The 14401-nt window shown below is 51.3% G+C and overlaps 1 protein-coding gene across 1 annotated transcript in view; it reads left to right on the top strand.

Moving 5' to 3' along the window:
- PIK3C2B (phosphatidylinositol-4-phosphate 3-kinase, catalytic subunit type 2 beta) overlaps positions 1-14401 on the top strand; it is a 79130-nt gene that overhangs the window by 29264 nt on the left and 35465 nt on the right. The window contains exons 2-8 of the mRNA XM_011931833.1: positions 3359-4378; positions 7962-8062; positions 8677-8831; positions 9151-9271; positions 12604-12715; positions 12851-12930; positions 13310-13373. Coding sequence (XP_011787223.1) covers positions 3446-4378; positions 7962-8062; positions 8677-8831; positions 9151-9271; positions 12604-12715; positions 12851-12930; positions 13310-13373 — 1566 coding nt within the window. The 5' untranslated portion in view covers positions 3359-3445. The remainder of the gene's footprint in view (positions 1-3358; positions 4379-7961; positions 8063-8676; positions 8832-9150; positions 9272-12603; positions 12716-12850; positions 12931-13309; positions 13374-14401) is intronic.

Genomic DNA, 14401 nt, shown 5'->3' with positions numbered 1-14401 from the left:
CTTTCTTGTTAAGATTAGATGAGGCATGTTTATGTGCTGAAGAGAAAAACCACATTAAGGAGAAGAGATTGAAGGTACAGGAGAGGGAGGGGAAATCCATGGAGCATTATCCTAGAGATGAAATGGATGGGGCAAGAGCAGAAGAGGGTTGTGCCTCAGCAGGAGGCAGGAATCTGCTTCCCCTGGGCCAAAAGGAAGAAAGTGAAGCTGAGTGCAAGTGTGCATAAGTGAGTGTTGGAAGAGAGGCTGGAAGTTGAAAAAGATTATTTCCAATGGCCTGAATTTTCCTCCTCACAAGAGTGCCTGTTAAGGCAAATCTTTTTTTTTTTTGAGACGGAGTCTCGCTCTGTCACCCAGGCTGGAGTGCAGTGGCGCGATCTCGGCTCACTGCAAGCTCCGCTTCCCGGGTTCAGGCCATTCTCCTGCCTCAGCCTCCCGAGTAGCTGGGACTACAGGCGCCCGCCACTGCGCCGGGCTAATTTTTTGTATTTTTAGTAGAGACGGGGTTTCACCGTGGTCTCGATCTCCTGACCTTGTGATCCGCCCGCCTCGGCCTCCCAAAGTGCTGGGATTACAGGCGTGAGCCACCGCGTCCGGCCTGCAAATCTTAATACTCCGCTTGTCCTAGCTCAGCACTGAAAATACACAATCATTCTCTGGATTAACATGCCTAAGCCCAATCCAACTTTGAGCATTATCTGGTGTCTTCTATCTGTAAGGCACTAGGCCCTCCTTTTCCAGGGACCAGTCTCCCAGCTCCAGGCAGCTAGGTTCTGGATATCTCCATCTGCTTATGCTACTCCTTTGAATTTCAAATAGCAAGACTCCCTCATACCCACTGTGGATAAAAAGTGATCTGTAAGGAGCTGTGGAAAGGCAGAGAAATTAAGTTAACAGTGAACTACTTTAGATACCCTGAGGCTGGGCTTGGGCCCGTCTCTCCTTGGTGAACTAATTCCTAAGTGCAATAGTTGTCAGATTCACTGAGCCAGAACCCTTCAGACCAGGGTCCTGTGCCTATACCTGACAGATGTACCAGGGTCCTGGGAGGGCACCCCAGGGAAAGGGATAACTTTTTTCCTAACTTATTTTGAATCTAAGCAACTTGCCACCCAAGAATCTATCTGAGCCTTTTTCCTATTGATGTTTTCAACATTCTAATCATGAGGAGCAATTTCATGTTTGTTACCTGTTGGGTGAAGCAGTACAATAGAATGAACATTTTTTGATAATTTTTGTGGAACTGTCAACCTTTTGGCGGCTGATGCTAAGAGTCAGAAGTGACTACTTCACACTGGTCTCCCCCAGCCTAATCACAAACACACATTCATAGATTCGCAGTTCTCAGGTTGGGCTACACATTAGAATCTCCTGGGGAGTTTTTAAAAAATACCATTACCCTACCACAGATCAATTAAATCGGAATCTCTTGAGAGTATTCGGGCTTGAGTACTTTTGTTTTTTTAGACGAAGTTTCGCTCTTGTTGCCCAAGCTGGAATGCAATGATATAATCTCAGCTCACTGCAACCTCTGCCTCCCAGGTTCAAGTGATTCTCCTGCCTCAGCCTCCTGAGTAGCTGGGATTACAGACGCATGCCACCACGCCTGGCTAATTTTTTGTATTTGGCATGTTAGCCAGGCTGGTCTCGAACTCCTGACCTCAGGTGATCTGTCTGCCTCAGCCTCCCAAAGTGCTGGGATTATAGGCGTGAGCCACTGCACCCGGCCAGCCTTCAGTACTTTTTAAAAGTTCCCCCAGTGTTCCTAATGTTGCAGCTGGGGTTGAGAACCACTGGGCCAGACTGACCTTGTCATTACCACCATTTGTTGAGTGCTTCTCAACTCTGTTCACATCATGGCTTCTAGAGAAAAGGATACCAGCACTGAAGTAAGTGGAAGCACTGGCCTGGAGATCCTGTGTGGCCTTCTGAGGGCTGCGGCAGGGCGGGGGGGCAGGGAAATCAATATTTTTGGCACACCCGTATGAGATCAGGTAGCCGGGTCTCACCTGTTGGCAAGCTTTGTTTTCTTTTATATATTGGTGTATTTGGGGAGGATCCTAGTGCAAGCTGAGTAATTACAAGGTCCGTTTAACAGGGTTCTCTTGTACTTTTCATTTATAGTTTTATTGAGGTGTAATTGACATATAATAAAATATGCATATTGAAAGTGTATAGTTTGATAAGTTTTGACATGTGAGTATACCAATGAAACCACAATCAAGATAATAAACATTCATCACCTCCAAAGGTTCTCTTGTGTCCCTTTGTAATCCACCCCTTTTTCCACTCTGTCCCCCATATACCGCTGATCTGCTGTCATTGTAGATCAGTTTGCGTTTTCCAGAATTTTATATAAATGGATCTTACATAGTCATACTGTTTTTTCTGGCATCTTTTACTCAGCAAAGCTATTTTAAGATTATCCATGTTATTGCCTTTGTCAATAATTCATTCCTTTTTATTGCCAAGTAGTATTCAATTGTATAGACATCACATTTAAAAAAATCCATTCACTGTTGATGGATATTTTGGGATATTACAAATAAAGCTGCTGTGGATATTCATGAGCAAGTCTTTGTGTGGACATATGCTTTTATTTTTCTTGGATAAGTAGGAGTGATAGTTGAATCCTATGTTAGGTGTATGTTTACCTTTTTAAGAAGCTGTTTCTCAGAGTGGTTGTACCATTTTACAGTCCCCACCAGTAGTGCATGAAAGCTGTCCTCTTCAAATTGACTGGAGAAGCTTTGCTTCCATCTCTTCTTCTTGGGTAATAGAAGGTGCCTCTTGGCTGGGAGTGGTGATTCACGCCTGTAATCCCAGCACTTTGGAGGCCGAGGCGGGTGGATCACCTGAGGTCAGGAGTTTGAAACAAGCCTGGCCAACATGACAAACCCCTGTCTGTACTAAAAATACAAAAATTAGCCAGACGCGGTGGTGGACGCTTGTAATCCTAGCTACTGGGGAGGCTGAGGCAGGAGAATCACTTGAACCTGGGAGGCGGAGGTTGCAGCGAGCCGAGATCGCACCATTGCACTCTAGCCTGGGTGACACAGTGAGACTCCGTCTCAAAAAAAAAAAAAAAAAAGAGGTGCCTCTCTCTTTTTGGGGCACAAATGACAGAGGTGAGTATAGAGATTAGGGTGCAGAGATGAGGCACGTAGAGATGAATGGATGGGTAGTTGGATATAATAAATAGGTCAAGTTGTCTTGGTATCCCTTTTTTCCTCTGTCTTTCTATGCTTTCCATTAGTTGTACACACCAAAGAAACAGGCACTGGCCCAGATTATGTCACCTAAATTGGATTATTAGTAAATCTCTCTTTGTGACTGATTGATATTTTTACCCGTGCAGATGCCCAGACAGCATGTCACAACCCTCCAGAACTGACGTTGGCAGGAAGTAGAGACTTCTTCGTCACCTGTGTCCCCCATCCTCGCCATGTCTTCGACTCAGGGCAATGGGGAACACTGGAAGTCCCTGGAGTCGGTGGGCATCAGCCGCAAAGAGCTGGCGATGGCCGAAGCCCTGCAGATGGAGTATGATGCCCTGTCCCGGCTCCGGCACGACAAGGAGGAGAACAGAGCCAAGCAGAACGCAGACCCCTCTCTCATCAGCTGGGATGAGCCTGGGGTAGACTTCTACAGCAAGCCGGCAGGAAGGCGGACCGACCTCAAGCTGTTACGCGGTCTCTCTGGCTCTGATCCTACCCTCAACTACAACTCACTCTCCCCACAGGAAGGGCTGCCCAACCACTCTACCTCCCAAGGGCCCCAGCCTGGCCCAGATCCCTGGCCCAAAGGCTCCCTGTCTGGAGACTACCTTTACATTTTTGATGGTTCAGATGGGGGAGTTTCTTCATCCCCAGGACCAGGGGACATAGAGGGCTCTTGCAAGAAACTATCCCCACCTCCTCTGCCTCCCCGAGCTTCTATCTGGGATACCCCTCCCCTGCCTCCCAGAAAGGGGTCCCCGTCATCCTCCAAGATCTCCCAGCCCAATGACATCAACACTTTCTCATTGGTCGAACAATTGCCGGGTAAACTGCTAGAGCATCGGATCCTAGAAGAGGAAGAAGTGCCAGGAGGTGGGGGTCAGGGGCGCCTACTGGGGTCTGTGGACTATGATGGTATCAATGATGCAATTACTAGGCTCAACTTGAAATCGACCTATGATGCGGAGATGCTGCGGGATGCCACCAGGGGCTGGAAGGAGGGCCGAGGGCCTCTGGACTTCAGCAAAGACACCTCTGGAAAACCTGTGGCCAGGAGCAAGACTATGCCCCCTCAGGTGCCCCCCCGCACCTATGCCTCCCGCTATGGCAACCGAAAGAATGTGACGCCTGGCAAGAACCGTCGGATTTCTGCAGCCCCGGTGAGCACCTTCTTATGTTTCTTCTGCCTTCCTTTCTCCATGTCCTTCAGAAACAGGGACTAGTCTCTCTGCTGTTCCACATCCAACTCTGCCAAGTCCTTATCCCTTTAGGCCTCTCCTACCCTCTTTTTCTGCCACTGGGACCCTGGCTCTGGTAGGGGAGGTCCAAGGGAGGCTTGATTTGGGGTGGATACCAGTAGAGGGAGGGCTCCTTCTCAGGGCCAGGTTTCATGTATCTTGGCCAAAACGGTCCTTCTGGGGCAGGCATTTGGAAATCCTGGTTCCTAGCGTGTGCCTGCTTCCTGATGTAAGGACTGAATTGGGAGTTAGGGGATTCATTATTGACTGGCTGAATGGCTCTCGGACCGGATCAAGTTGCTTCCGCTTGCTCTGAGGCCCTGCTCTGCCAAAAACGCTGCGTGGCGATGAAGATCATTCACAATAGTAACCACTTGTTTAGTGCCCACTGAATGCCAGACCCTGGTCCAGATCTCCACAACAACCCTTCCTGATAGTCCAAAGCCACACAGCAAGCAATAGCAGGGCCAGCATTCAGCCTGGCCTCTCTCATTCCTAAGCCCTCTCTCTCCTCTCCTTCTCCCTTTCTCTCTCTCTCTCTCTCTCTCTCTCTCTCCCTGCTCTGTTCTTTATTGTGATAAAATATACATAACGTAAAATTCGCCACCGTAACCATGTGTAAGTGTGTAGTCAGTGGCACTGATGACATTCACATTGTGCAACCCTTGCGTTATTCATCTCTACCCATTCTGTTCTCACAATGAAAATGTTTAGAAAAAATATGCAGTATGACAAATAATGTTATTTTTATCAGTACATAGTGTAAAATAGCGAACTATCTAGGTCAAAGCCCCTAGGCAGGTACCAGGGCAGCTCTGATCTTTTTTCTGGTTTAGGGGAGCTTCAGCAGCATCTCCTGGGTGGGACCAAAAGGCCTCTTTGTGTTTCATCCTTGGTCGCTGGAAACCCTGGCTGTAAGGAGTCAAGAGACAAGTGACACCCCCATGGCTGATGCCTTTTTTTTGAGATAGAGTCTCGCTCTGTCACCCAGGCTGGAGTGCAGTGGCATGATCTCGGCTCACTGTAGCCTCCGCCTCCCGGGTTCAAAAGATTCTCCTGCCTCAGCCTCCCAAGTAGCTGGGATTACAGGCACCTGCCACCATGCCTAGCTAATTTTTGTATTTTTAGTAGAGACGGGGTTTCACCACATTGGCCAGGCTGGTCTCGAACTCCTGACCTCAGGTGATCTGTCCACTTTGGCCTCCCAAAGTGCTGGGATTACAGGCATGAGCCAATGCCCCTGGCTGCTGATGCCTTCTGTGACAGCTTAGCATTCCACTTCATTCCGTCCCGGTTTCCTCCTTAGCCATTGTTTAAGGGGCACTGGGGTTTTCCCACCTTGTGTCTAGCCTTTGGGAACCTTCCCAACTCTGAAGAGCTACACAGTTCTTCCTTCCTCTGCTTCTGCTAAGAGAGGCCCCCAAAAGCAGAATCAGCTCCTGGGATAAGCCACATCCCATCCCTAGAGCTCAGGGATTTTTAAAGGCCCTGCTCTGAGAGGTGGGGCTATTCCCGCTATTTATAGGGACTGGGAGATTCCTGTTCCCAGCTCTGAGTTCCTCACACCGGGCTGGGCCTGCTCACTGAGTCAGGGCACCCTGGTAGGTGGTCACCTCTGTCACTCCTTCTCTCTCCTGCCTCCCCCACTCCCTCACCCTTCCCCATCCCCTGCATGTCATCAGAGTTCTGAGATAGAGCTCAGCCCAGAATCTCCTTGAAGAAGCGGGCACAAAGCAAAAAGCTCTTGCCAGTTCTGAGGGGGGAAATGCGGCCTTGGTCCTCCCCGGCTCAGCTTGTTGCAGGGGCTCAGCCTGCTGGGAGGGGGGACCCCTTGGGCCCTCGGCCTATACCACCGCCCCGCTTTCGTCGGGCTTCCAGCCGGAGGGAACCTCCTTGTCCCAGGCCAGCGGAGCCAGCTCTGGAAATGGCTGGCTCCAAATGCCAGCCTGATACCCCCGCTGCCAGCCTCTGCCCGGCAGACTCCCCCAGCCAGCATCGGGCGATGCCACCAGGGCCTGCCAGCCGGGCAAACGTAAGTGGCTTTTGTTTTCTTATGGTGCCAGTGAGTGGTACAGAAAGGGCATGACAGTGGCCTTCAGTGGCCACTCTGTTCTCTCCCTCTCTCCCTGTCTTGCCTTCTCTTCCCTCCCCCCACTGTCTCTCTCTCTTTTTTTCTTCCTCTCTCTCTCCTTCTCTCTCGTGGGTTAATTGCTGACAGTGGTACTATTGTTTTGACTGGGACACAGGCACGAACTTGGCAGAGCCAGGGCCTCACATGCCAACTGTCCCCACTGCTGCCCTCCCCTCTGTGCACCCCCGCCCCCCGCCGCCCATGCACGCCCAGGGGAGCAAGGCTAACAAGAGACGGTCAACCAGAGGAAACAGTCTGGATATTCAAATGAGGAGCTCAGTTGCTGTCATCTGCCCCAGGAGGCAGGGAAGACTTGAGAGTAGCCAGTGGGTTGGATGAGAGATGTGAGGCATTGCGATGTGCACAGGCCGGAGCTAGACTCCCCCCAGAAACAGCTGTTGGAACCACATGCCGGCCGAATCTCCATCTGAGCTGAAGCCTCGTTCCCCAGTATGGCCTCCCAGGCTGCCCTGAGCAGACCTCTCAGGCAGAAACCCGTCATGCACCAGCTCTCCCTCCCCCTCACTTCCTTCTTCCTAGGGCTGGGCTACAGGCCTTGCTAGGGGCTTCTTGAAGCCTCCTGGGTGACTGAAAGCAGCTCTGGGATGGGAGACCGTTTGGGACCTTGTCTGAGAATCCCACCACCACACACATATTTTGAGAGAGGAAGTGGGGCCAAGGCAGGATCCCTGACATTCCAGTTGTTCAGAGCTGGCTGACTCGGAAGCCAGAGGAGCCAAGCTTCTACCAGGTCCTCCCCTGCCCAGACCACTGCTTTGACGCTTTCTTCCTCAAATGGCATTTACCCAGAAGGCACATGTGTCTGAGTCATCTCCTCTATCTAAGGGTTCTGGGTCTCTCTCTGCTTTGGGTCCCTGGGACTCGTGGATATTGAGGTTTTTGACCAGGGCCAAGCTTCCCTGGGTACCATTTGGGAAGCCCACCTGCTCTAGCCTCAGTGGAGGGGCTGGGAAAAACAGCTGACTGCTCTGCTCCCCATCACGCCTCTGGGAGAATCCCCCAGAAAGCCGTTGTTGCAGGAGCGGCCCAACAGCACTGGATTGCCTTACCGGCCGCCTCACGCTCATCAGACCATCCCCTCCTAAAGCAGCTTTGGCTACACTCTCGTCCTTGTCACCCAGGCTTCAATACTCAGCCAGAGCTTCACCTCCTTCTTCAACTTGGCTCCTGGTCTCCTAGGACAGCTGATACATGTATTCCCGGATGTCCCATATGTTCTTGTACCCCTTTCATTGAATGTTGAGTGACTAGAAAATCTTTTCATCTAGAGTTTGAGTTTAGGTCTGGGAGTACCTCATAGGGAGGGGACACCATGAGAGAAAAGGCACTGAGTCGTCTCCTCTTCTCTTAAAGGTGGGCTCCCGGCCCCACACCGTTGCCAATGGCCATGAGTTGTTTGAGGTCTCAGAAGAGAGAGATGAGGAAGTTGCTGCATTTTGCCACATGCTGGATATGTAAGAGCTAAAGAATGGGGCAGGGGATTTCGGAGGGCTATGGGGGATGGGGAGGAGGGCCATCCATTTCAGAATTTCCTTTAGGAGGGAAGAAGCACCATAATTAAATAAAAATCTCAATTCATAGCTATGAAATGCTTCCTACAACAAGTGTCTGCAGGGTTTTTAAAATCTTAGATGTTTCACATTTTTAACAAAATTCGTGAAACCTCCATTGACTGGTCAAAGTATCCTGATCACTCTAGGGTCTGACCCTCAGTTGCCCTTAGGAGCAAATGTACCCCAGCTGGCGATAAGAGTGTTATCTGGAACTAAAAGAGAAAGGAAATGGATTCATTAAAAAATTTTCCATTAAACTTAGCATGGAAAGCTTTGTCATTTTAGAACTATTTGTACTGTTCAACGGTGGGAAACATTTTGCAGTTAGAAGTGTCAAGATGGGGGTTTCTCAGAGCTGCTACCCCACTGCCCCCATCCTGGCCTGCAAATTTGGAGGGCTGGGCTGAGTGGGGACAGAGGGGCTCTTGAGCCTCCGAGCTTCAGGGTTCCAGCAGACCTCTTCTCGACTACTCTCTTCTAAAGGCACAGTGAGGGTATTTTTTCTTCCTGTACAGCCTTCGATCTGGCTCTGACATCCAAGACTACTCCCTCACCGGCTATGTCTGGAGCGCTGTCACCCCTAGCCCAGAGCACCTAGGGGATGAAGTCAACCTGAAGGTGACTGTGTTGTGTGACAGGCTTCAAGAGGCACTCACTTTCACCTGCAACTGTAAGTTAGTGATGGGGGAGAGGGTGTGAGCATCCCTTGAAGTGGGGTGGGGATGACTGTGTTTTGGACTCCGTTCCCACCTCATCTTGTGGCCCAGATGAAGGGCAGTGAGGATGCTCCTTTGGGGGCAGGGGAGCTGGCTTTGGGCCCAGCTTTCTAGTGCAGTCACTTTCCCCAACTCTGAACTACTTGCCTGCTTTGTCTGGTTGGTGATGGTGCTGGAGAATACTTAGCTGGGAAGGGGGATCAGGGTGAGAAAACTGAGACCCATCTGCCCTGACATCCATCATCATTGTTTCCCTTGCCTTACCCTTCACAGGTTCCTCCACTGTAGACTTGCTTATCTACCAGACCCTGTGCTACACCCATGATGACCTGAGGAATGTGGACGTGGGTGACTTTGTGCTAAAGCCCTGTGGGCTGGAGGAGTTCCTGCAGAAGTGAGTGAATGGGTGGGAAGTAGCCCCTGCCTTCCTGGTAATAAGATTGTGAGGGGGCTTCCTGGGATTGGTGCTGGGACCGGCCTGGCAGCTCCGCCCCAATCCCACAGTCAAGACTCCTGCTTTCTGGGCATACTCTCGGCCACGTCGCACTTTCCCCAGGAGCTCTGTCTTCCAGCGGGGTTGGCTGACTTCCTGAGCCAAGTCTGCTGTGGAAAGAGCTTGGAGCTGGGATTAGGCAAAGACTAGGTCATATCTGCTTGCAGATTCTGCTTATGGAAGGATGTGTGTATTTGTGTGGAGGAGTGGGCTTGGGGAGACTATATGGGTAGGGCTGTATCTCCTGCTCTAGATTATGTGTGGTGTTTTTACGGCTGGGGCAAAAGGAGGACTGGGCAGAAGTGCCCTCGTGGAGCCCAGGGGAGAAATTACAATTACTGTCTCTCCCCATTCTCCTGCCAACAAGCCTTTCCCCCAGCTGGCCCGTGCAGCTAGTTATCCTCCTCCCAAAGGCATGCCTCCAACTCCTCTCTATCCAGTGCCCTCTGTGGAAAGCAGCCTCCCTGGAAAGTCTGATGTGGACCAGCTGAGGCAACCCCCTTTCCACTACCCTGGGCTTTGGAGGGCTGCAGTGGAAGGGAGACAGGGGCAAGGTTGCCACTTCTCAGATGGTGCAGCTGTGTGACAGCAGACAGATAAGATCTGCTTTCCTCTCTTAGGCTTCAGGGCCGCTCCTCCCCCAGTCTCTGTCCACTTGGAGGAAGCACGTCTTGGGAATGGAGAAAGGAGAGACTTCTTAGGAGTGCTGTATAAGTGCCACTGCTTGCTTTTTCTCTCTCTTACATCCAAGTCTAGATGCAAGGATGGTTGATCTATGGCTAGAGCATAAGATTTGGCAGTCAGGATGGAAGATTCATTTCTGGGCTTCTTTCTTTTTTTGAGACAGAGTCTCGCTCTGTCGCCCAGGCTGTGCAGTGGTGCCATCTCACTCAGCTCACTGTAGCCTCCACCTCCCAGGCTCAAGCGATTCTCATGCCTCAGCCTCCTGAGTAGCTGAGATTACAGGCATAAGTGCCACCAAGCCCGGCTAATTTTTGTATTTTTTAATAGAGATGGGGTTTCACCGTGTTGACTAGGCTGGTCTCGAACTCCTGACCTCAGGTGATCTGCCTGACTTGGCCTCCTAAAGTGCTGGGATTACAGGCATGAGCCACTGTGCCCAGCTATCTGGGCTTATTTCTTTAAATTTAGGGATATCGTGGGGTCCTTTCTGGCCTCTGCCTCCTCATCTGGAAGCCAAGGGAAAGGAAAGAGGCAGGGTCCTGTATGGTACAACTCCAGGGTACCCTTCAAGTGTGCCCCAACTTTAAACTCATTCAATGTACACACTTTCCCCAGAGGAACAGGAGGGGTCCTAGACTCAGGGTGGCCTGGCAGAGAGAGTGTCAGGTGGCCTGCCACTGTTAGAAGGGAACAAGGGGACATAGTGGGTAAGTTGGAGCTCCTGCTGACACTATTACACAGGTTTGAATTCTGACTTGCCACTTACTAGTTGTGAAGCCTGATGCTCAGGGCCCTCTATAAGCTGCCATGAGGGTGAAATGTGAGAATGACCTGTGAGCAAACAGTGAATACCATCAGGGAAGGAGCAGCCTACAGAGAGAAGTCCTAGGGCTCTGGGCTGCACAGATCCTGCCATTTCCCTTGCAGCACCCCAAATCCTGGAGCCCCTGGGTCCGGAGGTAGTAGGAGCTGTCAAGTTCTACCTTCCTGCCAAGACCCAGGTGAAATATTCTTAGTGAGGTGGGACAGGGTCAGTGGTCCTCAGATCACACCCCTCATACTCTGACTTGAATGCATAGAGAGGAAGGCCTTCCACAGAGATCAAGCAAGTCCCCAGGAGACCTGTGTCCTTGACTCCTGGCCCAGGAGCCCAGCTCCCACCCAACAGAAAAGCACAGTGTTGTTTCCTGGCCCAGCCCCCAGGCCCTTAGCACATGACGACTGCCTGGGGTGGGGGTGGAAAGGACCCTCTGGGGGTTCCAGAAATCTGCTAGTTCCCAAGGAAGCCCTCAGATTTTCTACCCTGCCTGGCAGGAGGGGCTGATACTGAGGGGGTGAGTGGGTTCAGGATGCAGGCTGCTCTCAGATAAGAACCTTGAGGCAGTCCCGTGGGAGGGTTGGGTTTCCTGCCACCTCCCCCAGCCCCACCACACTCTTCCTTCCTCCCAGGCTCTCCCACCAGGCCCAGCCCCACAGCCCAGCCTCACCATCTCCAGGTTTTGGCTGCACTTCAGTTTTAGATCTTATAGGGCCTAGATCGGAGGCTTGGTCCTGTCGGGATGTGGAGAACCCCTCACTCAAGTCTTCGCTGGACCTAGACGACCCTGGGCCCTGCACCTCCACCAACTTCTGCACATAACGCCCCCCTTATGCTCCTGTCCTCTCCTCTCCATTTCTGGCCTAGATTCCCAGCTCTGCTGAGGAAGGAAGTCCTTTTCCGGCTTCTGTTACCCAGCTGCTGAGGCCAGGCCCAGGCCTGCAGTGCTGGCCTGGAGGTAGTTCTTCCTCTGCCCCTCCTCCTGGGTTTCCTTACTGATGAAGGTGTGATTTGGGAGAGAGGAAGAGGTTGGATCACTGAGGGGCTCCTAGGCCTTCTCTCTGAAAGGGGGAGTCTGAAACATGGGCGCTTGAGCAGGTGGGACTGGCATGCATTTGGGATTTTTCAAGAAGTCATAGAAATTTGTAAGGTTATTCACAAGCAGGCAGGGCCAACGGAGGGAATGTGGAAAAAGAACTTGGGTGGGGACACTGATCTGGAGGCTTGGTGGGTTTTCCCCAAGTTATTTTGGCCTCAGCACCCTAGTTGGTAGCATTGGAAGAGGGGTGACTCGCTGAGCTCCCACACTGGAGCCTGAGCACAGGCAGACTCCAACATGTCTCTTTCTGGTTGTTCCCTGTATGGAGGCCCAGAGGATAGGGCTTCAACAACTGCCCCCTCTGATGTCCCTCTGTTTCCCCGCTCTCTCCAACAGTTCCCAGCCCTGGAGTGAACCAGTGATTACCACACGGGTAGTAAATACCTAAGAGAGTCAATATTTGTACCGACCAAGGATTAAGTATATGAGGTGGCTTTTATTTAGACAGACCTCTGTTCCTTCTCCTAAGCTCTACCCCATGACATTTTCTAGGAGCCAAAGTAGGGTACAACACAGGTACTACCCCCTTACCTAAACCTTCTTTCTGTATCTCTCTCCCCAAGGCTAAGGTATGCATCTCCCTTCCCAGTGAGTCCCCAGGATGCTAATGGTCTTGTCCCTCTACCCTACCAGCAAGCATGCCTTGGGCAGTCATGAGTACATCCAATACTGCCGCAAGTTTGACATTGACATTCGGCTACAGCTGATGGAGCAGAAGATTGTGCGCAGTGAGCTGGCTCGGACGGTTCGTGGAGGGTTGCTCAGGGCTGGGGAGGTGGAATGGGAATACAATATGGAACACATCAGGTGGGAGGGGGGTAGGAGTGCTGGGCTGAGATAATGGCACTGTGCCTCTCTGAATAGGTCACTTCTTACACAGGTGAATGATGACCAGAGCCCCTCCACCTTGAACTACCTCGTCCATCTCCAAGAGAGGCCCGTCAAGCAGACCATCAGCAGGTGAGTGTGGGCGCCATCTTGGATGTGCTCCAAACAGGAACTGTGCAGGGATCCCATCAGATGTGCCTGCTTGCCTTTCTGCCAGGGCTAAGGGATTCTTGCAGGTGTTGGGTTGGAGCCCATACATCTTATCAGGAAGATCCCAACTCTAGGCATATTTCATCTCTTCCCTCTGGAACTTTGCCATCATTCTCTCCAGGCTAGAAGTGGCAGAATAGAAAGACTCTCCCTCCTTCAGTCTTCACAAGACATATAGAAAGAGCAGGAACTCCTTTAAATCAGAGTGCGAGCTGAGGAGAGGGAGGGAGAAAATGGGTTTCCCAGGGCACTGGGTCTTTCATGACCTCTCCTATGGTTTTTCCCTGCCCCCAACTCCCAGGCAGGCCCTGAGTCTTCTGTTCGACACTTACCACAATGAGGTGGATGCCTTCCTGCTGGCTGATGTGAGTACGAATCCAGGGGCTGGCCTTGCTGCCTGAAAGCTCCTCCTCTCCCCTTCCCCAGTCCTCCTGGGATCACCCAGCACTATGAGGGATCTGGGTGGAGCCTGAAAATCTGTTGGCAGAGCACTTCTTTTTAACCCCTCGCTCATGGGCAAACTAAGACTCCTAGATGTTGGGCAACGGCAAGCGCATAGCCAGGGATTCTGCTCCTCTATAGAAGAAGCAGGTCGGAAACTGCACACTGGTCCCATTCTCTGGAGTAGGATGTCTCCAGAGCTAAAGAACCGAGAGCTGTCACCCCCCAGCTGCTGCACTTGATGTGCATTGGAGCATGCATCCTATGAGCAATGTCAGAAATCTCTGGTTTGAGAGGTTCTGTTTTGCTGTTATCACAGGTAGGAAACCATCAGGAGGTAGAAGGTTTCACATGTAGGGAGGGCCAGAGCCCTACCCGCTTGGACTCACACAGAGTCTCAAGCCTCAAAACCATGAGAATCAACATTTGTCTTAAATGTCACAATGCCAAAGAAAATCTGACAGTGATCTTCAAAAACAATCCCTTGCTGAGTGTGATGGCCCATGCCTGTAAACCTAACCCTTTGGGAAACTGAGGTGAGAGAATTGCTTGAACCCCAAAGTTCAAGGCCAGCCTGGGCAACACGGCAAGACCCCATCTCTACAAAAAATACCAAAGTTAGCCAGGCATGGTGGCACACACCTGTAGCCCCAGCTGCTCTGGAGGCTGAGGTGGGAGGATCGCTCGAGCCCAGGAGTTTGGGGCTGTAGTGAGCTCTGATCACACCATTGCACTCCAGCCTGGGTGACAGAGTGAGACCCTATCTCAAAAAACAAAACAAAAAACCAATCCCTGTCTCAGTGATCCAGTTAATAGTCATAAATGCATCCTTTTTGAGGGGTTTAGCATTATGTCTAGTCACTGCCAGAATCCCTTCTCTAGGAGTCTGTGCTTGAACATTTCCAGTGATGGTGGGGAAGCTCTGAACACCTGTGCTGTGCTGGTCTGGCCC

This window comes from Colobus angolensis, unplaced genomic scaffold (genome assembly GCF_000951035.1).
Source record: "Colobus angolensis palliatus isolate OR3802 unplaced genomic scaffold, Cang.pa_1.0 Scaffold91, whole genome shotgun sequence".
Lineage (NCBI taxonomy): Eukaryota > Metazoa > Chordata > Mammalia > Primates > Cercopithecidae > Colobus > Colobus angolensis.
This window is presented reverse-complemented; position numbering and strand designations above follow the sequence as displayed.